Here is a 27544-nt window from a genome sequence, read left to right as displayed (position 1 = left end):
ACAGACAGGCGGCACTGTTTATGCAGTATTAGCTTAAAGGTGTAGCCAGATCACTGTTGTGACGAGTGCAACTTACAGTATTAAATGTAGCATGAGTTTCTAAATGTGTATTTTTCTGTGATTTTGTTGTTTTTTTGGTAAACAGTCAACTCGCTCAGCAGCACCGTGGTGGAGTGAACAGTGCTGTAGCCTCATAGCAATAAAACATCAGGTTTTAAAATACCAGCTAAGAAGCATCAACAGGCAGCTTATACAGCATTTCTCTTCCTAATGAAAGATCAAGTTTCACTGGTATAAACTGTTGGTTGTGTTGATGAAACATTACTAAGGTGTGTAACCTGACAGTTACAGTGTGGCGACAGAGTAGGTTTCCCATTGAAACATAAATCCCCAGCAAGTCTTTGCATTGTGTTTTCAGGGTTTCGAACAAACATCACTTTCTGAGAAAACACATGGTTGTGCTTTAAAAAAAAAAAAAAAAAAAATCACTTACAAGTCAAATGTCCTCTGACAAACTGTAAAAAGCTCCAGCCAGAAGGTGGTGGTAGAACTGTGGGAAATCCTTTTTGTTTTATGAACTGGAATAAATGAGATGCTTTAATGAACCGAATATTAAAAGTCTAACAGACAACCTGAATGCACAGTTTGTTTTTTTTAATTAAAATTCAAATGTATCTTCAACTTTTTTTGTGCTGAAGCCATCTTGGCTGCGGCTCTGAAGGTAGAGCAGGTTGTATACCAACTGGAACATCTCTGGTTTGATCCGTGGCTGTTCCAGTCTCAATGTGGAAGTTATTGTTAAGCAAGACAACTGCAACTCCAAGTTGCTCCTGATACATCCATCAGTGTGTGTTTAAAAAAAAAAAAAAAAAGTGCTGAGGTAAATGAGGATTGTAGTAACAGAGCGTTGTACATGTAAAGTTCATTTTCTTTATGAACTGTAACATTTTATGCACGAAGTACAATAAAAATAAAGCTTTAAGTTCTTTTTTTTTTAAGCTCTAGTTTTAGCTGCAGTGACTGACTTACTGTAATATGATTCTAAAAACACTTATGCGCTTCATTTTCACCTTTGAAGCCATTAAGGGTTTTGCGATCACATGACCTGATTTATGTTTGACCACGTTTCTACATTTTGGTGAGATATCTGTTATCTGTGCGCTTTGGCACCAAATAAAGTTCCTCTGGTTCAGCCGGACAGAATCTAATGTCTTAAACACACAAGGCTGCAGATGTTAGAAGATTAAAGCGGCCGGTGGCTTAAAAAAAAAAAAAAAAGATTTGGCTGAACTGCGCCATGATACAGATCAGCAGGTTTTCTTCTTAACAAATATGGTCAAGTACTGGCAGGCTATAAGCAGCAAGACTTTTACAGATGTTTCGTGTGATGTGCTTAGAGTTTTGGACACAGTTGCCAAGATGCAGTATTTCCATTTGATGCTCTAATATGACCGAATAAACAAAGGGGGGAAACAAACACAAAGTGTGGTTTATGTGCATTAGCATTTTAATTGGACAAAGCAAGAAAACATTGATTACAGTAGCAGAGTCATCAGTTCTCAGGACTAACACCTTTCGAAACAAAAAGGTCTGAAAAGGTCTGTAGGCACTGCCTAATTAAAAAGAGTATCTTGTCAGCTAAAAGAAACCAGCTCTATAAGGCAACAGTTACACAATGTAGGCCTCTCCATCTCTCTGGCAAAAAGAGCAAGTGTAAAGCTGAATACACTCAGATTTGTCTGATATAAAATACTGGCGTTTCAATAGATATTTAAAAAAAAAGAAGAAAAGAAACATCAGAAGTGTCAAACATGTTCACACTTTAACGTTTGAATCGTGTTAAATTTTAAAGTATGCACTGCATAGCAATGCTGTCTTATCCCTGCATGGAAGAGTCGCGTGTTGCACTGTGCCAGTGTCACCTTTGATAGTGCCACTCTGCTACGTACAATGTTCGAGTTAACTGTCGAGTTATCAAAACAAAAAATGAAAAGCAAGCACCCACAGTTAACAGTAGCATTTTACTTACATCGTTTCAAATGAATGGATGGCTATTTACACGTGGCGAAAAAAGTTTTGAGGCTGTCAGAAAGATATGAAGGAGAAATGGAATGCAAAAAAGAAAAGAAAAAAAGAAAAATGCTCTTGGTAGTCAAATTTTTCTGGGAAATCCAAGAGAGGAAAGAACTGTGCAATATTAATCTGCCCTTACAGAGAAACAGCAGTGGCAACAATCCCTGCAATTGTTTTTAATCCAAGAGAAAATTAGAACAAATTTCCATTCCTCAGATAATTAAGGATCATAACTTAGCATGACTCAGTTCCAAAAAAAAAAAAAAAGAAAAAGAAACCTCTCAGTGGTCGAGAGGAAAGAAGTGAAAATGGAGGCAATCTGTAAAACCCGGGAAAAAAAGAGATTCTCCTTTACAGTTTTATAATTCATTTACAGTTAACTTAAAAATGGTAAGAGCCCTGGTTCATGGACAGTCTTTCCTACCACAAATGGTGTAAATACCTGTGTGGGTCAAACTGCTGCTCCCTGGCTCCTGTTACCTCAGCCCACCCCAAGAAATCCCATTTACATCTCCACAGAAGTCACCCTTCTCATTAGATTCCACATCCCAGTAAAGTCTCAGTCCTGCCACAAAATGGAGGCAGTGTTACACAGCCCCGCAGGGCACCGTACAGCCAGCAAGAGGCTGATGGTTGACAAATCTCCCACCCTGCCCACTTATCAGTGTGTGGGGTATCCTGCGGCTCCCATACCGGGCTGGTTGGCTAGCATACTCCCATTCAATCCCTGTGTAGGCTCCATAACCCCACCGTTACTGATGGCGCTCATGCCAGTCCACCCAGCACTGGCCGGTAAGTGACTGCAAAACAAAAAAAACGAGGTAAAGAAAGACAGAGAGAGAGAGAAAAGACAAAATGCCAGCAGGTTAGAAGAGACAAGGCGAAAGGGAGCCAAAAGAATAGTCTGTATTAAAGCTACTGGAATCTGGACAGGCTAGAATGAGAACAAGAAGGCAAACAGAGTTATCAGAGGTTATAAGGGCGGGGGTGGGGATTCAAGCTAGATGAAAACAATAACAAAACAAAAGAAAAAAAAAGTGGAGGGCTTTTGGTTGGGGTGGGGGGTATCAAAAGGAATTTGATTATACATGGGTGGATAAGCAGACAGAGAGCATACAGGCTAAGTCCAGCAAGCTAAAGATTCCTTGCTAAACCCCCGACCCCCCTCCCAACTGCTGGTAACTACAAACCCTGCTGTAAGCAGCCTACAGACTGATGACAGTGCAAGCACATTCATTTCTCTAAATTTGGCCACAAAGTATAACAAAGTAACAAGTTCTCACCCGGTTTTCACAGGCTTTCTTTTTACTGCTTCTGTGGTTCAGGCAATAAAACTAAAGGTAAGTTCAGAGTGGAGATTCAGCGTGGAGACGCAGGTTAAAGTTCATCTTCAAATTTCAAGTCAAGAGGTGTAAACCTCTGTCTGAACAAACTGCCCTGAACAGTCAAAACACACTGAGCCCACATCTGCCTGACACTTTAGTGCAGAGTATTTAGAGAGCTGTTCACCACACATGTTAGATTATCAGCAACTTGAGGCCCGTCCTTTATTAATCTTGGGTGCACAAAACATCACTGCACATAAACTGTCCAGATAAAAGCAAAAGAAGGTAACCTGCACATCATATTCGACATTTCCAACATAACAAACAACATCAGTGAGGGGGGGAAAAAAAAAAAAAAAAATCAGTGAAATCAAAAAGAAACATGTAAAAAGCTACAACAAAAGATCAAAACAAAAACAAAACATGCAACAACAAAAAAAGGAACAAGTGAAGAATATTGAAGATGTCCGTACACAGAAAGTGAAATGGATTCATCATCGGCGAGCTATCCCAAGAAGAGGATGGCAAGTAAAGAATAAGAAAAAACCCTCAGCTCTGAGCATGTGGGGTTTTTTTGCATTTAGTCAATTACATTTAAAAAAAAAAAAAACTCAAAAATTTTACTTTAAGCAGTTTTTCTGAGCCATTATGGGCTATAAATCAAGTGACAACACATTTTGGAACAAAAGCTTTCAGGTTTTACGATGAACTATGTGCACAGTAACTATACACTGAAACATGATTACCCTCAAATCTTGAGTTCAGATTTTTTTTTTTTTTGGTGGTGGGGGTCTGTTTATTTCTCAATCTTCTGAAGTTGGCAGGCTCGTGAGGGAAGGAGGGAAGAGGTGGGGGGGGGGGTATTGGAAGGCAGAGGGAGGTCATAGCTCCCTCCTGTGGCCAAAGCTGGATCTCACTGGCCTGGTCTTGAACTGATGGTGTTGGAGTAGGAGGAGGCAGAGAAGAGGAGCCCTGTGCTACTTACTTGAAGCCCTGCTGGTTCCAAGCCTGCCCGTAGACACCGTAGGTGGGGACCTGCCACCCATTGGGGACATACTGGCCAATCTGGGGCCCGTTGCCGTACCACTGTCCCCACTGGCCATAAGGCTGGGCTGCAGCAAAGCCCATCTTGTTCTGCTGCAGGGTATAGCACAAAAAAGGATAACTTCAGAATGGTTTAACAGCAGCAGATCCCACAAAGAACCTTGCAGAATCTATTTAACAGTGGCATAGCTGGCATGGCTTTTTATTTGTTAAATTAACCACTTATTTGCATATCAGGTACAATATTAGATAAAGCTGTGAGGTCATTACTGGTGACTTTTTCTTCCTGCTTGGGACTCCTGCAGGTGACCATGTTGCAATAACACAAGCCAATGGGTCACTTGCCCGAGTACATCACAGTATCTTAAATATATCAATTTCATGTACAGGATACTCAATTATCCCCATACTTTTTGTAACACTCACATACCCTCATATAGCAAAAAAGCTGATACTTGAGCTGAACTAGAGCAAGACATACTGCAGCACTATTTGTTTGGTGTTCTTTGCCATACCAAGTCATTATGTAATGCTGTCCCTCTTACTACAGTTCATAGGACCCTTACTTGTGGCACAGGCATCTGCTGCATGGAGTTCATCATGTCTGGGGTCTCTTTACCCCAGTAACATTTGACTATGTGCCCCTCTATAGACGAGCCATTCACAGACACAATGGCATGGGCTGCTGACTCATGGGAGTTAAACCTGGACAAACAGAGGGAGAGAGAGAGAGACTAAGGAAACGCTGAACATCATTTCATAAATATCCACTCAGCAATGATGACCACAATGCATGTGTTTGTTAGCAAACTGAGAGGGGGATAAACCATTAGATTCCTTGGCTATTAATGGCTAAACTACTAATAGTACAGTAGACATCTAACATTCATCATGGACTAGAACTGATACAAATGTGTTGCAGCACAGACCTGTAAACAAAATCTGTAGGTGTATGTGATGCATATACGTCACACCATTAAGACATACTCAGTGTCCACAGCAGTGCTGCTTTTTGCTTCCATTTAGTGCTACTGCTCTTGCAGTACAGTTTATGAACCCACTGGAACAACCCGTTTTATATTTTCTCTTTATGTTAAGTGTTTTGGTGTTTTCCTTCTTAATCATGCTAACTGGTGCACATCAAGTTCCCCTGTTCAGGGCAATAAAGTGAACAGAACAAAGTAAAAATCTGTACTCCAGGCTGCAAAAAGTAATCACAATTACACTTGTCTATCATTACGACCAGGGCCGGGGGATCAAGCTCATTCCAAAGAGTTCATTAACCTTTTCTTTCAGCTGTAAACCTTAGCATCACCGTTTGATCAAGCAAAGAAATGAAGAAGAAAACAGAAAACATCCACATACCTGACAAATGAATATCCTTTGTCAGGAAAAACTCTGACTTCCATGATTTGTCCAAAGGGGGAGAAGGTCTGTCTCATTAGTTGCTCTAAAAGACACAAATAATGAGACTCTTAGAGACCGTTTCTGTAAGGGCTGTGTCCTGATAAAGTAACTGCTACCCAGGATACATGTGGATATGCCACATACAGGTGGTCAGCACATTTATAATCAACAAGCAGAAACTAATAAACAGACTGGGCTATGTAGCTATACTTTACCTTTTCCAGCAGTGAAAAGGTATAGTATTTCTATACCTACAGTGTAGTTAGAGTACATCACATGTCTCTTTCATTGAGGTAAACACGATCTGAAAAGTTTATTTTGGGACAAACTGATGCTTTTTTTTTGTTAAATCTCTGCATTTAAAATGAAGCATGTATGACTATGTTAAACTCACTATGAACTCTAGCAGATGCACTGATGCTTGAGCAGCTTCTTTGAATCTCTCTGCGCTTACTAATAAATATATACTCATTTTAATAATAAAGATTTGACAACCAACAGCAAAAAGCTTTGGCTACCATGGGTAAAGACATTTATGTATTAATTCATAAACTAAATTATGCTTAAAAATTTCCACAAATCAGTAGGACTCCTGAGCAAAACAGTTAAACTCTGAGGTCTATTTATATCAACATATTTGCACTATAGGATTGGGAAAATAAAGAAAGAAATAATTGAAGAGCTCAAGAGCTCACTTTGGCAGCAGACCAGTTCTTGTCTATCACCTACATGATGCTAGCAGCGTTAGCTTGAAAGCTGGGCAGACATTATGCAAGCTTTATTTTACATGTTGGCTCCAAATAAATGTTGAGTTTTAAATTGCCTTCCTCCACAACCAGTGTCTCCTTTGCTCACACAGTGATGGGTTTAATTAGCCTGACACTGAGGAAATCACACTGATCATAACTACTAACTAATTTAATGGCTCATTCGGTTTTGGATAAGGTAAAAATATGCCCTTTTTCAATCTTCTTGCAGTACTGAACATGATGTAAAACCAAAGTTCATACAGAGCAGTGACATTTGTGTATCGTTAAACTCGTATAGGGGTGAGGCGTTTTGGGTTTTTTTCCTGCTTTGTTTGAAAGATCATTGACTAATAACGAAAAGCTTAAATATGAGCAGTCATATCCATCTGAATAGCAACAGATCTGCTGTAATTATCATAGTTATGTTGTCAATGGTACTCATATATTTCATTACCCGTCAGTCCTGTGCTGACTCCACCACAATACACAGTGCAGTTACTGGGGCTGGACTGATTCACTACCTCATCAAAAGAGAGATGCTTGGAGTTATCTGGTGAGAAAAGACAAGCTTCTGTTAATAAATCCATCCATCCGTACATATAAGGACACCTGTAAATCTGCATATCTTACAAATCCTGTATAACATACTTTCATGGGTGGTCTTTGGGGCAGGAGGCTTTCTTGTGGCCCAGTTAGTTCGAATCTGTCTGCCTCCTAACCACTGCCCCCCCATGTGCTGAATGGCATTCTCTGCATCCTGGAATGAAGAAAAATAATCTTATTTCATCCACTGGGAGTCTTAACATGAAATCTAAAGTGCACCTCTGCAGAAGCACTGCAAACAAACCAACAAGCAATCTATGTGAAAATGTTAATATACAGAGAGAGAGAGAGAGAATTCGTAGACACAAAGTGTTTCCGAGCCTCATTAACAGCAATATTAAACTCACATGACGCCTACTTACCCATTTGTTAAAGAAAGACACGAAGCCATAGCCTTTAGATTTCCCTGTAGCCATGTCTTTCACAACACGAGCATCTCTGCAGACAAAAATCACCAAACAGCAGCTTGTCACAAACATTCAGCACAACCAGAAGTCTCTGCTGTAAGAGGACTAGCAGGTCTCTAAATAAGACAATGGGCCCTCTCCTCTGCCTGAGATTTATTTCATTCTTTTCTCAATATATCTAAATGGCAATATGTGTTAACCCAGACTTGATCTTTGATAGTAAACAGTTTGAAACTTACGATATCCTGCCAAATGGACCAAAGGCAGCTTTGACGTCTTCTGTGGTTATTTCTGGGCTGAGGTCGCCAACAAAAACATGAAAATGATCTATTTGGGAGGAAAAATGTGGTTTAGACCCGCTGTGCATTAGGGCTGAACGATATATCGCATTTGCGATAATATCGCGACATGATCAAGTGCAATTTTCTAACCGCAAAGGCTGCGATTATATTATACAATTCATGGGCTGCATCCTCCTGAGGCCGCATTTGTAGACCGATTACGTCACAGCGACGCGCCGAAGGCTGTCCAAATTACTACCATATCCCAGAATTCATAGCGCGGCCCAGCCAAACTCCAGTTTCCAGCAATGGCGGCCGCTACTAAGTTTTAAAATTACTCATACTAATCTTTCTGGGTCACAAAATAAACTTTTAACATATTTTCAGGCGAGAAAGTAGTTGTGTAAACATCAAATATCTGCTCGGTTTATCAAGATATCCCATATTTGCAAAAGTGCTTCGACGTTTTCAGAGGCGTCTGCTACCCACCAGCTCGACAGCTAGCCGGGAGCTCGAGGGTTACTGATGCGGCCGAGAACGGCACAACTCCCGGCACATCATTTTCAGATCACCGCGGAGTTTCGCTGCTCGGGTTAAACGTAATATATAAGTCACTTAGACAACCTAAAAATGTTATTGTTGGGCTTTTTTCAGTGTTTTGTTTGTTCGTGAGTAAATCGGTTTGGCTGAGATTAAAGTTATTAGATTAGATAAAATAAAACTTTATTAATCCCCCGGGTGGGTTCCTCCTTGGTTTTCACACAGCTGACTAAACGTCAAACAGAAAACTTATTAAACAGAAGTATGAGACAGTCGAGAATTTACACCAGTGTCTGGTTATATTTTAGATAGCAAGAAGCAGACGGCCGAGTTTATTAAACTCCACCGAGACAGCGGTGACGCTAATCAGAACTAGCCTTCTGATTCAGAAGGCTAGACCGTCCAATTTCACGCCTTTAAACTTTAAAAGCGTGTTTGTGTGTGTGTTTATACAATTGCTATTATGTTTGCACTTTATGTGTAATGTTACTGACTGCAGAGATCAGTAAGATGTGTGTATTTTTTATTTATTAGTTTTATTTATTTAATATTATTTTTTAATTGAATGACTGTCTAGTAGTTCACAGATGTCGAAAAACTGAGTGTGGTAAAGCCACAGATTTTTTTTATGTATATTTCTGCAATCTGCACATTGTACTGACTTTCATTTTAATGTTTACACCAGGGTTCCTTGTCAGCACTTTATGCTCAGATGTTTGTAAGCTAAAAATAAACTATTGTGTATGTTCAAATATACTGTTGTGATTGAAGAAGTTAAATAAAAATGTCAGTCATCAATTCATGCATCACCTCATGTCATCATAACAGAGGTCTGTCTTCCAGGAAAGAACAGTTTAAAATTAATGTAATATAGTATTGGCCATACTATATGATGTATTGCTTGTCTTTGTTTAATAATACAGAAGACAAATACCTTAAAAAATAATCGCATATCGCATCGCAATCGCAATATTGGGGCAAAAAAATCGCAATTAGATTATTTTCCATAATCGTTCAGCCCTACTGTGCATTAGAGTACACACTCTGTTTCAAGCTTTATACTTTCCAAGAACCTTAGTTCCTATTAGAGACCGCTGATTGCTATCAGTTTGTTAACAGAGGAAGGACAAAATAAGCATAAAATCAATCAAAAATGAAATGCTTACGTTCTGCAGTACTTATTCAGCAATATTATCACAGGGACTCTTTTAGTGTGTTCAAGTTCAAAACTTCACTTCTTCATATACAAATAGTTTTACTTACTACTTGTGTCTTTTTTCTGGCTGGTTGGTGTCGTGGCCCAGTTGACTTTAACTTCCTGTGAGAAGAGCGGAGAAAAAAAGAAGGCAGGTGGAGTATGTTTACAATATACAGTAAAACCTGGTAATCTCCAATACACAAGTTAATTAAAAGCCAATTTTAAATTAATTGTTTGTTTTTTTTTATTTTAAAGCTGATCTTGACTCCAAATAGGCTTTCAATAACCTTAAGGAAAGCTATGCATTTTTATAAAGCCCGCAATATAACAATGAATGATTAAATGAATGATTTAATATAATATGTTAAATATAAATAAAAATTCAAATAGAATATAATGCATACATCTCATCTAAGCAGACTGGTCGCTCAGCACATCTATTTGACTTCTAGGTTAAAGTCCCAGCACTGAACTCATTACTACACCATTCCTGCACCACTTTAATATTCTTTTATCAGCCCCTGGGGTCTCTTAAATGTTGCCGTTTACAATGTTAATTATTTCCTCTATTGTTCTAGATTGTAGGGCTTTATCAAGTTCCTCTGTTTTAGAACACTGTATTAAATTGCTGCACTCTGCTTAAAATATTGAAAGCAGAGAGCTCACACTTAACAAAAGAACTATGTAGATTTCCTCAACATAAAGACTGAGTGGCCTGGTGGAACCAGTTTTCATCATATAAAGAAACTGTCATCAGTTGATCAAGTAGCCACCCCTTGTCATTTAGAATATCTAATCAATATTATATGGAATACAGAAATCCACTAGTTTTTCTTTCATGTTAAAAATAACTTTTTTTTCCTCACATTTTCCACAGCAGCCCACCCATCCCCACTCACCCTGTAGATACGATAGCTTACCTTACCCATTATTTTCCTTCCATTCATAGCTGCCAATGAGGCAGCAGCATGCCTGTGGTCATAGAACTCCACGAAGCAGTACGGATCATTTCCAGCTGTCTGTTAATGGGAAATCAAGACTGATTTTAAGTCAAATATTTAACCACTAGAGAAAATAAAAATCACCTAGTATAGATGGATGTGAAAGGTCCGATATAATGGATTACAAGAAGAAGAAAAAAATGACACACTGGCCGAGACTTCCACAAGCAGCGCCATAACCGCTCACGCCACTGCTGAAAGACAGCCACACCACACTGTATACAGCAGAGACAATAGCACTCACATCGACTATCATTTTACAGCTCTTGCAGGGGCCTATCTGTGTGAAGACCTGCAGAATGAGGGGCTCGGTGACATCCCTGGACAGATTCCCCACATACCTGCAAAAGGAGAGAGATGGGGGAGTTGAGCTTTAGTCAAACAGGAAGTAGCATGCAAACAAAGGCTAGTTAACCAGGCTAGCTTACAACCCACAACAATGAATTATAGCAACATAAAAGCCATAAATGAATTGGAACGAAACATTGTCGGGGACAGTGTGTGCTTTACAAAAACAGTCAGTGATTTCACCCCCTCACTGGAGATGTCCCACGCCGTCTCCACGAGCGTTGACGTGGCTTGTCCGCCAGCTAGCTAAAGATACCGCTAACCGGTTTACGGGCCTCGAGCTAAGTGTCTTGGCAGCTAGACACTTTATAAAATACTATCCTTGTTGTTACATTTTCGCTAAAGTGTTTACACTATCAATAAAACAAAGCGTTTTATTTTAGCTATCATTGCACGCAAAAGGGAGTACTTTCGAAGAACTGACTTGCTAGATGTGTTCGAATGTTTAGGAGGTGCTAGCTAGCATTAGCTAACAATTCACTTTCGTTTGCAAGGAAATTAAGGTTCCGTCTATTTATCCAAATAAACCCAACAAACAAGGAGCTACGTGTGTTGTATTACATCCATGAATTGTAGTATATAATAATAGAAATGAAACACCCTTAATGACGAGGTTTAAAGGCTTTTAATTGAAACAACAACGTGGAAATATTTCGGACGCGCAGCAGTTAGACGAAGCCTTCCCGTTCCAGGGCATAGACAAGGCCGCTGATACTCACAAGGTTCTGGGTTGATCGTCCTCCATCATCAAGGTTCAGTGGTTTCGTCCTGAGATAGCTTTAATCCAGTGACATACAAATGGTTTGTGCTGAACTTAGCGACCCGAACGTAAAGACTAAATCTACTATTTAATAATATATCTGCGGTCGACTCTGCTCTCTCTGGCACACACCGCAGACAGCCTCAGTCTGATGCAAACAATAGGAAGTTGAAGATGGCGGAGGAGCAGCGTCAGCAGCGTCAACCTGCGCGCTGAAATTAAGCCAAAATCAAGCGCTCCTGCTCCCACACACAAAGATGCGCCCCCGCATTTTTATTCTATACGTATGGTTAATACAGGCTTTGAGGAACACATTTTTATTTCTCAGTTCCTGATCATTGCTCAATCCGCTAAAATAAATAGAGCCATCTGGAAATCATATTATGTGAGTAGTAGTCACGATGAAACGTCTAAATATTTTAAAGGGTACATTTGACTGTCAAACATTTTGATCACATTAAAAATGTCTTGAGATTTAATCGCCGTTGTAAAAGAGGCGTGCGCCGCCCGGGAATCGAACCCGGGTCGCAAGAATGGGAATCTTGCATGATACCACTACACCAGCGGCGCTGCTGAAGAGAGGTCCGGGAACGGGATATATGAAGGCTGCTGAATCAGTTGATGTTTATTGAAGGGAGAGGTAAATGTCGTCAATATGATTGAAGACGTTTCGGTAAGTTTGCTTGTCCAAAAAGCAAAAAAAGAGATTAAACCAAGATTGAACAACAGTCAGAATTAGCAGAGTGAGCAGAGCTACTGTAGCTCGGTTTATGGACTTGAATTAGGAGGGATAAGAAAAGTGACAGCAATTGACTGCAATCTGCAATCTACTGACATCTAATGGTGAGATTTTACACGCTGTAACTTTAATAAAAATAGAAAATAATAAGTCACCTCCTCTACAAAGATGACATCAAGGTGTATGCCAAGAGTGAACAAGACATCGATTCACTGATACACACCACCAAGATATACACCAACGACATCAGAATATTGTTCGGACTGGAGAAGTGTAGTCCGATGATAACAAATAGAGGGAAGGTATAGAACTGAGGGGATCGAACTACCAGAAGGCAACATTGCAGACACTGAGGACAGTTACAAGTACCTGGGGATCCCACAGGCAAATGGAAACCACGAAGAGGCCGCTAGGAAGGCTGCAACCACCAAGTACCTGCAGAGGGTCAGGCAAGTCCTGAGGAGTCAGCTGAACAGTAAGAACAAGATCTGGTCTATCAACACCTACGCCCTACCCATGATCAGGTACTCTGCTGGGATAATAAGTTTGCCAAAGGAGGAGATAGAAGCCACTGACATCAAGACAAGGAAAATCCTTACCATGCATGGAGGGTTTCACCCCAAGTCCACCACCCTGAGGCTGTACGCCAAGCGGAAGGAAGGAGGCCGGGGATTAGTGAGTGTCAGCACCACGGTCCAGGAGAGACAATGAACATCCATGAATACATCCAGAAGATGGCCCCAACTGACCGCATGCAGACAGCAGAAACCCAAGAAAGAGGACAAAGAGGAGGAAACATCATGGAAGGACAGGCCCCTGCACAGTGTGTACCACCGGCAGATAGAGAAGGTGGCTTACATCCAGAAATCCTATCAGTGGCTGGACAAAGCTGGACTGAAAGACAGCACAGAGGCACTAATCACGGCAGCACAGGAACAAGCTCTGAGCACAAGATCCATAGAGGCTGGGGACTATCACACCAGGCAAGACCCCAGGTGCAGGCTGTGTAAAAATGCCCCTGAGACAATCCAGCACATAAAAGCAGGGTGAAAGATGCTAGCAGGCAGGGCATACATGGAACGCCATAACCAAGTGGCTGACATCTGTGCCGATTGCCAAATATGGCCTGGAAGTCCCGAGGTCAAAATGGGAGACGCCCCCAAGGGTGGTGGAGAATGACCGAGCTAAGATCCTGTGGGACTTCCAGATACAAACAGACAAAATTGTGGTGGCTAACCAACTTAGTCCATACAAATGTGGATTCCATAGAGGTAGGTGGGGTAAAGATGAGTGAGAGTGTAAATGGTGTGAAAGTGATGGGAGTTGTATACACTAACAAGCCAGATTCCATGACTGCCACTTGAAATCTTATTGAAGAAAACACATTCAGCTGATCCCACCTAAAATCAGTTCAGTTACCCTTCAGGTAGCCTTCTTCTTTTCAATACTAAGATACTACATTTATGGATGAAAATAGTAAATACTGATGGTAGGCCTTCTTGAAATGAAATATTTACTACGTGAGTCCAAAACCTTTAAATTAATACTTTAAAAATGCCTGGAAAAAAGGTGTCAGAATAAAGAAAATTCCAAATTGTGTGGTATTCTAGGCTGTATCCATATAGAGGTCAGGTAGAATAAATCAGAAACCCTCTAAATCTGCTCTGTTTCTGTTCATAAAGTCTAAAATCCTTGCATCTTATTTATAAGCACAGTCCCAGCTCATTTACCATGGCATGCTTATTGGGTTTATGTGGTCATGGGTCTAAAGCAGAATGAAGAGGCTTGGAAATTAGGCTTAGACACTCATAAGCAAATCAAAGGCCACAGAAAAAGTCTGGTGCACAGCAATGTGGTGAGGGAAATGGAACACTAAAGCAAAGGGGAGGATTCTATATTATAAACAATAAGATTATTTCAGAAATAAGAAATGTAGATAAAGCAGGGAAACAATACAAAAAAAGAATATTTTAACTTAGAATGAATCTTACTGGTCTGTGTGAACACTGTTAGGCTGAAAATGAGATCGCTATTTAGGCTAAAATGAACCTTAACCTCCAAAGACCTGAACTCTTCCACAGCATGCATTTTTAATTTCTCTTTGATATTTGGGCTGATTGGGACCTGATGAATGTAAAAACAAAGAATTATCAGCGTTTTGTTTTGTTTTTTTTACCTAATTTTTGTTTCTAAGAAAAATGAGAGCCACATATGAGGATATGAGGATATTAGTTTAAAATTTTGATAGAACAGTACCAGTATAATGTCCTCATAAGTGGATATCAGGCCCTTGTAGAGCAAAATTGAGTATTTTGGTCTAAATAACCCAAAATGTGATGTCCACATATGTGGACGCCAGGTCCTAGGAGGTTGAAGTTGTGTGGACATGTTTAATGTTCTTTAAGAGACAGTATTTATGGGCGCAATAAAATACTGTATAAAATAGTTTCTTTTGTTTTGTATTAATTTTGTGTCTGTTTGTTTTTCCGTTTTTGTGTTTTGAGTCATTGGGTAGGATTTGTACAGACTGCGATCCACATTCCGAAGCAGAGGTGGCGCTAATGCAACCTCAACGATGACATAATCAACAACACAGGAGCCAACAGTGCAACGCTCTAGAGCGGAGGGAGAAGAAGAAGCATTCCATTTCGGGGTAAGCATGGCTGCTTCTGCTGGTTGTGATCATTACATTCGAAGCTGCTTATTGAAAGTGAGTAAAATGCTTTAAAAAATGTTCATACATTTGTCTTAAATATACGGTGCCAAGTTATAACTGTGCTATAACGATTATGTCGTCGGTATATCTCTGCTAGAGACGGTCATAGTTAGCTAGCTAGCTAGTTATTTAGTCTTCAGCCGGCAAACGTCGCTGTAACAGGGTTAAATAATAATAAATGTTTCAGACGGACGGCATGATTTTGCATAATATCTGCACGGCGTTGTTGAAGCGAGGGGCTTGAGAGTTTCTGGAGCTTTTCTCGCCTCCTTCCCTCCGGTCTTAGTCCTTCCCATCATAATTACGCGCGGAGGAGACAAGGAAGCCTGCTCCCTCTCACATTTGACAAATAGGAAAAATGAGAGTTTATGTATTTAGCGCAAAAGAGCACAAAACTGAATAGAATTTAAAATTGTTGCCTTCCTAATCGGTTGTACTTGGCCTTGACAGAAAACGTCAGGGGGGGTCAAGGAAAGGCGTGGGGAATTTATCATTTATTTTATATACGTTTTAATTACGTAACCTTTACACACTGTTTATATTTAAATCTTTTACATTGTGTCCAAATTTGATGTACAGATCTATTAAAAGTGTGTAAACAGCCTATCTGACGTTTGATAAGTTGATGACTCATCTTTATATTTTCAAACAGCAGGGAGAATGTACTTTTTTTTTTTTTTAGGTCTTGGAGCCAAAACGTCTGATGCCACACGATATCATGTCCTGTTTTACCTAACACGTGACGTGACAAATATATTTTATCCTCATGTCCTCATTGCCAATTTTTAATTAATTACTTAAGGGGTGGTCAGGCTGTGTCATTAGTATGGAAGCTCTTCACTGTGAGCCAAGACCTTTATAACAGCACGCCTAATCAGACACTTGATTAGTAGCTGAACATGGACATGTTGGCTAAAGCTGTTCAGAGTTCAGTCAGCCAGCAGCCTGGGTATGAGAATCCAAACAGCTCCAGTTATCAGGGGAATTTATAAATGTTGTTTTGTTATATATCACTGGCTTTTGTTTGATAAGGTCAAATATGTCAAATAAAGGTGGGTGTACTGCAGCAAATTGTTATTTAATTATTTGTACTTCTTTCCAGTAGCAGAGCATTTTTTCAGTTGTTTAAGAGAGAGGGGCTTCTTGACTTACTGCTGTTCGGGAGAAATTTAAAGTTTATTCATATATACACATGCATATCATATTTTCAGACACACACATAATTTCCATGACAGTGCCAAGCTCCCTCTTGAACTTTGTCAGCACTGTTTAATAAAGAATTTTCAGAATAAGGATTACATTTAGGCACGTGCACACACACACACACACGCTTAGTGACTTATTGCTACAGCTACACAAACTGTGATAGGACTACTATATGGGCTCAAATTGTAGTCATAAATATTTTGTACTTGTAAATCAGGATTTTTATGTGTAAAACAGATTTGTGTGTGGACTTAGCCAAAAAATACGTGTGAAACTCTGCACTCAAGTTTCAAGTTACAAGTATGAATTTTGACCCGTTTTTTTTTTTTGTTCCTTTCATCTGATTGGCCAATGTCATGTCAATCACAAATTTAACTATCCAATCAGAGAACAGGTGGGTTTGGCTATTGGAGGGGTGCTTTATGGAGCTTTAGGTCCTTGAAGGGAATAAATGCCCTTTTATTGAATATTTGAAGAACCAGCAAAGAAACCAGAAACTCTTTTAGAGGACATAAAGTCAGAGATAGAAAAGACAAGGAGCAGGTGCATCTAGTACAGGTAGAGCTGCTGCAAAAACACACAGAGCTCAGCAGCCAGCGCAACAAGTTCTGGATCCTTGGCTTTTAGTTAGCAGTTAGCATTAGCAGCACATCCTGCGTCCGATGTGAAAGGACCTTTATGCTGCGCACTGTGACTCACAGCCATGGTCCCGGGTCAGCCCTGACTTTGTGTTAAACTAATCCTAAAGTAATAATGGTATTTCTAACCACTGATATACCACAACTTTATCCTTTCAACAGCTACTGAAAGTTTGGGGACCTAGCTTGTATAGGATATTTATATAGAGATCCTCCAGCTTCAAACTGTATTACCCTTCAAGGACCTGCAGTTCAAAAAAGCGCCCCTCCGACAGCCAAACCCACCTGTTCTCTGATTGGATAGTTAAATTTGTGATTGACATGACATTGGCCAATCAGATGAAAGAAAGAAATACGGTTCAAAATTCGTACTTGTAACTTGAAACTTGAGTGCAGAGTTTCACACGTATTTTTTGGCTAAGTCCACACACAAATCTTTTTTATGCACACACAAATTCTTTTTACAGTAACAAATCTGTTTTACACACACACAAATTCTTTTTACACATACAAATCCGGATTTGCAAGTACAAAATATTTATGACCACAATTTGAGCTCATACTACTATACCCATCCCTGTCTGTGCCCTGTGTAATCGCGTTTCTGCTGTACTGCAGGCACCTTGCTGCGGTAATCTGTACGTGTGTCGGCTGTGCCACGATGCAGAGGAGAACCACCAGATGGATCGATTCAAAGTCAGAGAGGTGCAGTGCTCAGCGTGTCTGACGGTGCAGCAGGTAACTGAGGAAAAGCTAGTTAACGTGTTTGAGCTCCACCGTCGGTTACAGCAGGACGTCTCGATGTCACCTTAGTGTTTGAGTTGTACTTTTGATTATGGTTAGCTCGGATGAAGGGAAAAAGCTGTACAAATGTTATACTTTTGTAGACACAGCAGACTTGTCAGCAATGTCATTTGCTGTTTGGGGAGTATTACTGCGACATTTGCCACTTGTTCGACAAAGACAAGAAGCAGTACCACTGTCAGCCCTGTGGAATCTGCAGGTAAGAAACTGATTCAATATATTTCATGTTTATAGTGTCTAAATATTTCTATGTGTAACTTTAGTAGTAATAATAGGGCTGCTCGATTATGGCAAAAATGATAATCACGATTATTTTCACTGAAATTGAGATCACGATTATTTGACGATATTTATTTCGTCCGCCAGAGCTTATATTATTTTTTTTTACATGCTGTAGTGCCATTTGTGGGAGCATTTCACGTTGCTATACATCAATACAACTGTTATAGCCCATATTTTTAAAATGTGTATGTATTAAGTCCATAGTAACTACATTAATTGCAAAAAAGTGCAATAAACTACAAAAAAAAATTGAAAATCGTTTTTGTTTTGTTTTTTTACATATATTTCTACTTGGAGAAATTTAAGAGGTTTATCCCTCAAAACTTTAAATACAAAAAAGTTGCAAAAAATAGTTTACAACAACAGGAAATTTATTTTGAGTGTCTTCATAGTTTTATTTTTGGAGATACAGCAATTTTTATATACTGCAGGAAAAACAAAAAAACAATCCTATGATGCAAATTTGCAAAGAATGTGCATGTGCATCAAAATAAACTATTTCCAGCAGTGCAATTCGATTTCTAAGGCCTACAAGTAAAAAAACTACATTTTCCGCGAAAATGACGTCACTTGCGATAGTTCGCGTTGACGTCTTTTTCAATGTGGGAAGTGTTATGAACAGCTGATCGGATCGGCAAAGCGTGTTTCTGGAATATTATGTTTTTGTTCCTGCAAGCGCTTTTTATGCAATTTTTGCAAAGCTATATGTGGAAGGAAACCGTGACCTAGGACAAGCTGATGGCATAAGATGTAACTCCTCTGGTTTCATATGGAAAAAAATTTATTGTGCTAGCTTAGCGGTTCAGGTTCTACAGGGATTTAAAAATAGTTATACAAAACGAGCATGCTGCTCTGACCGGCTTTAAAGGGTTAAGAATAACAATGTATTGAATAATGACTTTAAAAAATAATATAAAATAGTGTGCAAATACTGATAACAGTGCAAATGTTTGCAATATAAGAAATAAATGAAAAATGTGAACTTTGCAGTGTTGCTCTGTGGTGCAGCTACGACACCATAGCAAAGTTTACACACTGTGTCTACTTGATCCACATCTGACTCCGCGAACCCATAATGTTTCCACACCACTGAAGTTTTTTTTCTTTACCTTTCTTTTCAACCAACGGCAGTCACTCTCCTCTCCAAATAACTTCTGCTTAGCTTTCCGAGCTTCCCTCGGGTCCTCTTAATTGTTGTGACGGGTGTTCGAAATGCAGAGCAGTGCGCTTGATTTGCCACACGGAGCAGCGCGAGAGTAAAGCATGAGGGAGGGGCTAATAATCGGCTCAGTCATTTTTAATGATCGTTGAAAGCCCAGATCGTAATCGTGATTAAAATTCGATTAATTGAGCAGCCCTAAGTAATAATGATACGGGTACTGGGGAAATGTCTTCTTAACGTTCCCCACAAAATTTTCCCATTTTTCTTAATTCATTAAGAAACTGTCAGAGATAAAAATCACAGTGTTGTGTTATCATGCTGATATTTCACTGTTCCCGAAACACGTGATGGCAAAATTTGTCATTTAGTGAGTTTTCAAATGTGCCTCTACAGGATTGGGCCCAGAGAGAAGTACTTTCACTGCGAGAAGTGCAATTTGTGTTTAGCTCAGGATCTGCAAGGAAACCACAAGGTGACTATCGCTGTGTTCCTGACTCGCCTACATCTATCTGTATGTTGAGCCCTCACAGTTTTAATTTCCCTTTATTTTCTATGTTTCAGTGTGTTGAAAATGTTTCAAGGCAGAACTGTCCTGTCTGCATGGAGGTAACAGCATTAATAGGATAGAAGGCGAGGAGAATGGTGGCTCTTTTTTTTAATCTGTTTTCTCCAGAGTTTAATATATATTTCTTTCTTTTTTTTAATGTTTTTTAATGCAGGATATTCACACATCCAGGATTGGAGCTCACGTTCTTCCATGTGGCCATCTTCTACACAAGTAGGATTCCTTACTCTCTGGATACTGTCAGTTCAGGGTTATGGGGTTTAATAGTGTATTTTTTAATTTCTACCAGTGGCACAAAATGATATTTAAAAGAACACACTGGGCATTTTTCCCACTTCCAACACAAAAAGTCTTTCACATCTTAATCTTTAATAATGACTGATTTTACTTTACTGGAATTAGTCCTGTTAGACTGATTTGGTGACTTATCCAGTTTTTTTTCTGTGTGAAATATCTCACCTACACGACTATGCTGGTGGAAAAATAGTTACAGTCTAATATCAAAATCAGGTCAACACTCCTGTTTCTCCTATTTGCTGCTGCTGATAGTTCAGTGTCGCTGCTCACACACACACACGCACAAATTAACTTGAAAGCATCCAGAAGTCTGTGGAAAATTTGTGACAGAAAACTATAGTGAAGCACACTCCATTTATTATTGTGACTCTTTTAATAATATGAATGTTTAATGCATGTGTAGGGAAATGAATCACAGATATTTGAGTAGGATCAGGCACCTATCTGACCAAAATGTCAAATAGGTGCCTGATTGCAACACTGTCAGTTTGACAGTATCTGTTCACAGACAAACGCATAGTACTCAAAACTACCTTTGTAGTATATCCTGCTGCCACAGTCTCCAAGAACACAATTTTGCAGTAATGACAAAACAGACTCAGCACTGACAAACTGACTGCAGATTAAAATATCTTCACGATCTATTGTGACATAATAGTAACAATGCGTTTGTTCACCCTCTTCTACAGGACCTGCTTTGATGACATGATCAGAACAGGGTATGTTTAATGAACTCCTTTTTCTGGTAAAATAAGATGTTGTTGTAATTAAGGGACCGGGTTATAGTCTGCTTTTTGCCCCTATGCCGTAAAAGGCTGACGGAGTATTGTTGTCGCCCTGCTAAGCATGCAGGATGTGTCGACACAAGTTTGTAAACGAGACCATGTAAGATTTTGAAATTGATACAGTAGTTCCATCTACTAAAAAATCTCAGATAAGTTTGAATCTCAGTGACCTTGACGTCAAGGTCAGAGGTCAGGTTTTTGTGCAGGCTTCTGTAATTTGTAAAAGCTTGTCCAATCTACCTGGTATAGAGCAAAAACGGTTTCTGATCAGCTTTTTAAAGGCTACATTGTGGCAATGTAGGGATTTTTGTGTCCTCTTATTTGATTGCTGGTGGCCTTCCATATGATTGTTTTTTTCCCTCCCCTGTGTTTGTTTCAGAGCTTATCGCTGCCCACTGTGCATGCACAGTGCTTGTGACATGCAGAACCACTGGAAGGAGATAGATAAAGAGATCGCTCAGTCACCAATGCCCACTGAGTACCAAGGAGCAATGGTCAAAGTAGGCCTTCGATAACACAATAAAATGCTGGTGCATTTATCTAAATGTGAATATGAAACCGATATTTGTTCTGTTTGATGATTTATTTTTATTTTTTTAATGTCCTTACTGCAGATTATGTGTAACGACTGCCAAGCTCACTGTACGGTGCCTTTCCATGTGCTGGGAATGAAGTGCACCAGCTGCGGCTCGTACAACACAGCGCAGGATGGAGGACTCATCCAGCTGCAGCAGCCCGAGCAGAACATGGAGCCACAGCAGCACGATCAACAGTAGCTTCCACACAACATTAAGAGTACATGCTTGACCAAAACCGAAGGCATGTGATGTAGTAACGAGCATCTAGGGTAAAGCTAGACTGAGCCGGCTTCTCCAGTTTGTACATACAAAAATGTATTTATCTATTTTCCCTACCTGCTAACGTTCATCGTGGATGGAATTTTTCCCAGGATCCACTTGGTGGGAATCACTGGATAGGATCACCATACTTACAAAGAAAGACAATTTAGAAGCATAGTCCGTATGACCTGCATGTTTATAGGAGGCGGCACGATTGAATCATTCAAAGCCACGCAGGTGATGGTGACAGTGGTGTGCAGTTGTGGTTAGTTAGCCTGATACATCTGGTGTATGTGCCATAAATCTTATTTAAATGATCTGAGTAAGATAAAGTGTTAACTAATGTGTGTTTGTCATTGGCATTGGTCAGCCTGTGCTGTTACTTGCATAGTCTCCCTGTTAGTCAGATATTTAACAGATGGCATTGTTTCTTCATTAGAGTTCTAAATACATATTTTAGTTTATCATTGTGGATCCCTCTCTCTATGATTTTTAGTTGGAACTTGCTACAAGGGTTGAAAATGGTTTATTGTATAAAATTCTAGTTCAAATCATGCATATCTTAAAAAAAGGCTCATTATATATAAACTTGATGATCTATCTTTAAAGCTTTGTCTTTAAAGCTGTCATCAAACCCCACTTATAATTGTAAAATACTATATGTGCAATCTGAAATTTAAAAAACTAAATTACATACAAATGGAAATATATGTGAATTAAATTTAGATGGCTTTGCAATGCTCCACAGCTAGCCAACATCCTGTATAATTTCTGTTGTGCCCACAGACTGTATATTAAAGAAAGATGCATGTAACCTCAAAGATTTCAAAAGCGGAGTCTGTGAGGAAGTGCCTTGAATTTGCTTTCTTTCTACTGACCAGCAGGGGGCGACGTCTGTTTGCAAAAAGAAGTCAGACTGCAAAAACATCAAGACAGCAGCTGCCAAAATGCTGAGGATGAGACTTCGGTCTTTTATATACAGTCTGTGGTTGTGGCTGCTGTGATAAATGGCCCTTGATTATTTTTGCATGTTTTCCCCTTGCAGGTATCAGGTTTGCTGAACTGTACTCTGACTGTACCACTGTTCAAAAGTTGAATAAAGAAACGAACTAATTTTTGCCTCTTTTTTTATTAAAACCACCTTATAGAACATCACATCAGTTTTTTTTTTTTATCACACTGTTCACCAAAACGCAGCAAACCTTCACCATCTTATCCAGGAGGGTCACCTCTTCACCCTCACATGGAAGAAGTAATCTGATTGGCATGGTGGTATGTGATTCAGCAACACTGTAAAATAATATTCATTTCTTCAGTAAGAAGTGTGTGTTTCTAAAAAAAGCTAAAAAGTTCTCAGTTATCGACTGGGAATGAAGAGATTATAAATATATTCGAGAATGCATAGCTCCCCCTCGTGGAGGGAATTCAGCTGGAAGAATGTATTTCGTTATTTTATTACCCCAGCCCAAAAATCCAATTATTCTCAGAACACAACATGCTGGAGGCATTGTGGACATGCAACAGCAAATCATTTTCAAATTTTTTGGGAAGGTCCCCGTGTGGTTCCATTTTGGAAGGAAATACATAAGGTCATGGAAACAATCTTCCAAAAGAAAATACAATTTCATTTTGCATTATTGTACCTAGGCAACCTAGAGAGTCTTAATCTATGCAAACCGGATAAGTATTTGTTCAGTGTGCTGTCGGTAGCTTGCAAAAAGGCCATAACTGGCCTTTGGATTAAAGAGGATATTCCTACCATAGATGAATGGATTGATGTGATATATAATATTTTTGTTATGGAAAGAATAACTTTTAGGCTAAAGTGCCAGGCGGACTCTTTTGAAGAATATTGGTTGAAATGGTTGAAATATGTACAAAATGGGAGTCCCGATTTTGTATAATGTCATTGTATTTCTTGGTTTGTTTATTCTTGTGTTTTGTTTGGTCTTGTTTTGGTCCGTTTGTCTCTTCTGTTGTTGTTCGGTTTGGTTTTGCTTTCCCCCTCACGGTGATTAAATTGAATTTGTTGTATATGTCGTATAAATAAGAAAACTAATAAAACATAAACTAAAAAAAAAAAAAAAGAAGTGTGTGTTTCTGTCGTCATTATTTTGCGCGTCGGGAGTGAGAACGGGTTGATTTCACTCACATGTGCTGTACCAGTGTACCTGCACATGTGATGTGCAGGTACACATCACATGTGTACCTGTGATGAGTTTGAACTCTCAAATCAAATCACTTATTGTCACTCACATGTGCTGTACCAGTGTACCTGCACATGTGATGTGACAATAAGTGATTTGATTTGAGAGTTCAAACTCACTGCTGTAATAACTTATAATGATTAATATAATAACTAGAATATTGGCCACATATATTTACACTGACTTTAGTCTCATGAACAATATTAACTAATTGTTCAGGGCCCTAGAGTGCGACCAATTTGGTCTTGTGATAATAACAGAAACAGATCCATCTATGTCATTATCTTTGAGCTTTTAAACTTAACATAATTATAAAAATATGAGTATAAAAGGTGTTAAAACTCTGATGCCATCTTGGAATACTGCACTTTGTTCATGTCAATACACGTCTTCATTGAAGTAAACACACAGAGCAATTAATATATATTTTTAAATATAATTTTTCTTTATTTTAATTAGCAAATTACAAATAAAAAAACAACCCACCTAACAACCCCAACAATCAAGTGATTCCCTATGAGCAACGGTGGACAGGAAAAACTCCCTTTTAACAGGAAGAAACCTGTGACAGAGCCAGGCTCAGTGTGGGGCAGTCTTCTGTCATGGCTGGTTGGGAGGTGAGGGCAAAATAAAGCTGAACATAAATGAGAGCACAGTATAGTTATTATGTCAAGATAAGCCAATCAAGGTGGACAGGTAAGCTGCACCGAGGATGGTGCCCGTTATGGCAAGACCTATGCCTACACCTAGACGTAGGTTGCCAAGGGCACTCTGTGGTGCTTTCTCACGCCTCCTTTCAGTCGCATTCTCTTCAATTAGTGCACTCAACTCCCATTCAAGTTTCTCCATCCTAGCATTAATCCTTCTATTTTGCTCTATGAGGAGCTCTAGGCGCTGAGCTATTCTCTCCATTGGCTCACTTTGGGGCTGCTGCAGGGACAAGGTCCAAAACGGCGGTACCTGCTCCACGTCACGGGTTCTATTTATGGACTCACCTGGCAACTTTAGTGATGTCACTGCTGATGTCACAAATCGTCGTCATAAATACACATTCGTTAACCGTTTATTAATAGGACCTTTGAGCTCAACGGTAATTAATTAGTAGTGGAAATAATTTCTGGTAGCATCACAGAAATGTAGCACTGACAATAATATTGTATGCTGTAATCGTACTGGGCAATTAGTGATACAAAACAACTGTTTTATCCTGTGAATAAAAGTATATGTTTTTGTCAATATACCATGGTAATAACAGAAGCGAAACGCAATATTGTGTCAGGACAATTCACTATTTATGCACAATAAATAAAGGAGCATTTGCTGTTGCATGTCCACAATGCCAATGGATTTTTGGGCTGGGGTAATAAAATAACGAAATACATTCTTCCAGCTGGATTCCCTCCACGAGGGGGAGCTTGTTACTGATCACTGCTGCCTACAAATCCCATCCCATTCCTCTCCTGTTAAGAATAGATTGCTCTCTGTTTCCCATCTTCCTTTAACATATCTTGTATCATGACCCCGTAGATTGATCAGTGAACAATATAATTTGTAAATGACTTTTTGATAGGGTCCATCTCTATATGCATTCTCGAATATATTTATAATCTCTTCATTCCCAGTCGATAACTGAGAATTTTTTAGCTTCTTTTAGAAGCACACACTTCTTACCGAAGAAATTAATATTATTTTACAGTGTTGCTGAATCACATACCACCATGCCAATCAGATTACTTATTCCATGTGAGGGTGAGGAGGTGACCCTCCTGGATAAGATGGTGAAGGTTTGCTGCGTTTTGGTGAACAGTGTGATAAAAAAAAAACTGATGTGATGTTCTATAAGGTGGTTTTAATAAAAAAAGAGGCAAAAATTTGTTCGTTTCTTTATTCAACTTTTGAACAGTGGTACTAACCCTAAGCCTAACCCTAGCCCCTAACCCTAACCCTAAAGGTTTGCTGCGTTTTGGTGAACAGTGTGATAAAAAAAAAACTGATGTGATGTTCTATAAGGTGGTTTTAATAAAAAAAGAGGCAAAAATTAGTTCGTTTCTTTATTTATTCAACTTTTGAACAGTGGTGCTAACCCTAACCCTACTAACCCTAACTGATGTGATGTTCTATAAGGTGGTTTTAATAAAAAAAGAGGCAAAAATTAGTTCGTTTCTTTATTCAACTTTTGAACAGTGGTGCTAACCCTAACCCTACTAACCCTAACTGATGTGATGTTCTATAAGGTGGTTTTAATAAAAAAAGAGGCAAAAATTAGTTCGTTTCTTTATTCAACTTTTGAACAGTGGTGCTAACCCTAACCCTACTAACCCTACTAACCCTAGCCCTAGCCCCTAGCCCCTTACCCTAGCAGGTAAACGGCACCGAGGATGGTGGCCGTTATGGGAAGAGGTAGAACTAGACCTACACCTAGAACTAGACCTACGTTCATTGTTAGGTTGGTAATGTCACTCATTGCTTTCTCACACCTTACACGCCTCTGTTCCTTCCTCAACTCTCTTACAAGGTTGTCTATCCTATCATTAATCACTATGCGTTCCTCTATGAGGAGCTCTAGGCGCTGAGCTATTCTCTCCATTGGATCACTTTGGGGCTGCTGCAGGGACAAGGTCCAAAACGGCGGTACCTGCTCCACGTCACGGGTTCTATTTATGGACTCACCTGGCAACTTTAGTGATGTCACTGCTGATGTTGTCACTGTTGGTGTGACCTCATGACTCATTCATGCTATCTGAACTGTGGTGTAATTATGAGGTCACAGGGGGATGTGACACAACAGAGAGATGAATCTGGCATTGATATTTGACATCACAACAGAGAGATGAATCTGGCATTGATATTTGACATCACACCAGAGAGATGAATCTGGCATTGATATTTGACATCACAACAGAGAGATGAATCTGGCAGTGATATATAATGCCATATATCAAATGATCACTATGGCATTACTGAGAGTTGAAAAACTGTCTAAAGTCTTTCATCTTTAATAAAATGATCAGCGTTCTGCTCTACCAGGTGTAACAATTGAGTTTAACATCCAGGCATCCATGAAAACGGAATTTATGACATTTAACGGAGTCACGGGTTCTATTTATGGACTCACCTGGCAACTTTAGTGATGTCACTGCTGATGTTGTCACTGTTGGTGTGACCTCATGACTCATTCATGCTATCTGAACTGTGGTGTAACTGTGGTGTAATTATGAGGTCACAGGGGGACGTGAATTTATTCACAAAGTTGATAGAGAGTTTGGGTCATAACTCAAAGACGCAATGATGCAGTCAAATAATTTGGAATTAAATATCTCTGTCAGGGCGCCCCAGGGTGGCTGTGGCTACAATGTAGCTTGCCGTCACCGGTGTGTGAATGGGTGGATGACTGGATATGTAAGGTGCTTTGGGGTCCTTAGGGACTAGTAAAGCGCTATACAACTACAGGCCATTTACCATCTGTAAATTACAACATTTAGAGGGTTCTGACATCACAGTCATCTTTCTGACATCACATCCAGTCTCTCTGCTGTGATGTCAAATATCAATGCCAGATTCGTCTCTC

At 39.5% G+C, this 27544-nt stretch overlaps 2 protein-coding genes across 4 annotated transcripts; one reads left to right on the top strand and one right to left on the bottom strand.

The window, feature by feature from the left end:
- Positions 1 to 1484: 1484 nt before the first annotated feature.
- On the bottom strand, positions 1485 to 11989 carry LOC309719111 (cytotoxic granule associated RNA binding protein TIA1-like). 2 transcript variants are annotated; one of them, XM_082554969.1, is made up of 12 exons: positions 11696 to 11989; positions 10873 to 10969; positions 10548 to 10646; positions 9693 to 9747; positions 7848 to 7935; positions 7564 to 7639; positions 7247 to 7355; positions 7053 to 7148; positions 5808 to 5892; positions 5009 to 5147; positions 4384 to 4532; positions 1485 to 2873 (listed from the first exon to the last, which is right to left on the bottom strand). In XM_082554969.1, the coding sequence occupies exons 1-12, from the start codon at positions 11722 to 11724 to the stop codon at positions 2735 to 2737; spliced, it is 1161 nt and encodes a 386-aa protein (XP_082411095.1). In that variant the 5' UTR covers positions 11725 to 11989; the 3' UTR covers positions 1485 to 2734. The 2 variants fall into 2 exon arrangements, with proteins under 2 accessions (XP_082411095.1, XP_082411094.1); XM_082554968.1 differs by having other exon boundaries at positions 4384 to 4535; positions 11696 to 11987.
- Positions 11990 to 14983: 2994 nt separating this feature from the next.
- On the top strand, positions 14984 to 22882 carry rchy1 (ring finger and CHY zinc finger domain containing 1). Of its 2 annotated transcripts, none has more exons than XM_082554970.1 (9): positions 14984 to 15185; positions 17654 to 17773; positions 17923 to 18038; positions 19677 to 19755; positions 19845 to 19889; positions 20003 to 20061; positions 20835 to 20864; positions 21310 to 21430; positions 21545 to 22882. In XM_082554970.1, the coding sequence occupies exons 1-9, from the start codon at positions 15135 to 15137 to the stop codon at positions 21704 to 21706; spliced, it is 783 nt and encodes a 260-aa protein (XP_082411096.1). In that variant the 5' UTR covers positions 14984 to 15134; the 3' UTR covers positions 21707 to 22882. The 2 variants fall into 2 exon arrangements, with proteins under 2 accessions (XP_082411096.1, XP_082411097.1); XM_082554971.1 differs by having other exon boundaries at positions 15001 to 15128.
- The last annotated feature ends 4662 nt before the right edge of the window (positions 22883 to 27544 follow it).

This window comes from Aulonocara stuartgranti (genome assembly GCF_965226115.1).
Source record: "Aulonocara stuartgranti genome assembly, chromosome: 12".
NCBI lineage: Eukaryota > Metazoa > Chordata > Actinopteri > Cichliformes > Cichlidae > Aulonocara > Aulonocara stuartgranti.
Note: the sequence above shows the minus strand (reverse complement) of the source record. Positions and strands in the feature narration are given on the sequence as shown.

What these genes read in the sequence shown, in the direction of transcription:
- LOC309719111 (XM_082554968.1), bottom strand. Translation starts at nt 11,724, where the DNA reads ATGATGGAGGACGATCAACCCAGAACCTT. An exon ending in GCTGTAAAATGATAGTCGAT is followed by an intron (nt 10,647 to 10,872) that starts GTGAGTGCTATT and finishes TCCCATTAACAG; the next exon opens with ACAGCTGGAAATGATCCGTA. An exon ending in CCCAAAGACCACCCATGAAA is followed by an intron (nt 7,149 to 7,246) that starts GTATGTTATACA and finishes TTTTCTCACCAG; the next exon opens with ATAACTCCAAGCATCTCTCT.
- rchy1 (XM_082554970.1), top strand. Translation starts at nt 15,135, where the DNA reads ATGGCTGCTTCTGCTGGTTGTGATCATTACATTCGAAGCTGCTTATTG. An exon ending in ATCTGCAAGGAAACCACAAG is followed by an intron (nt 19,756 to 19,844) that starts GTGACTATCGCT and finishes TCTATGTTTCAG; the next exon opens with TGTGTTGAAAATGTTTCAAG. An exon ending in GATGACATGATCAGAACAGG is followed by an intron (nt 20,865 to 21,309) that starts GTATGTTTAATG and finishes TGTTTGTTTCAG; the next exon opens with AGCTTATCGCTGCCCACTGT.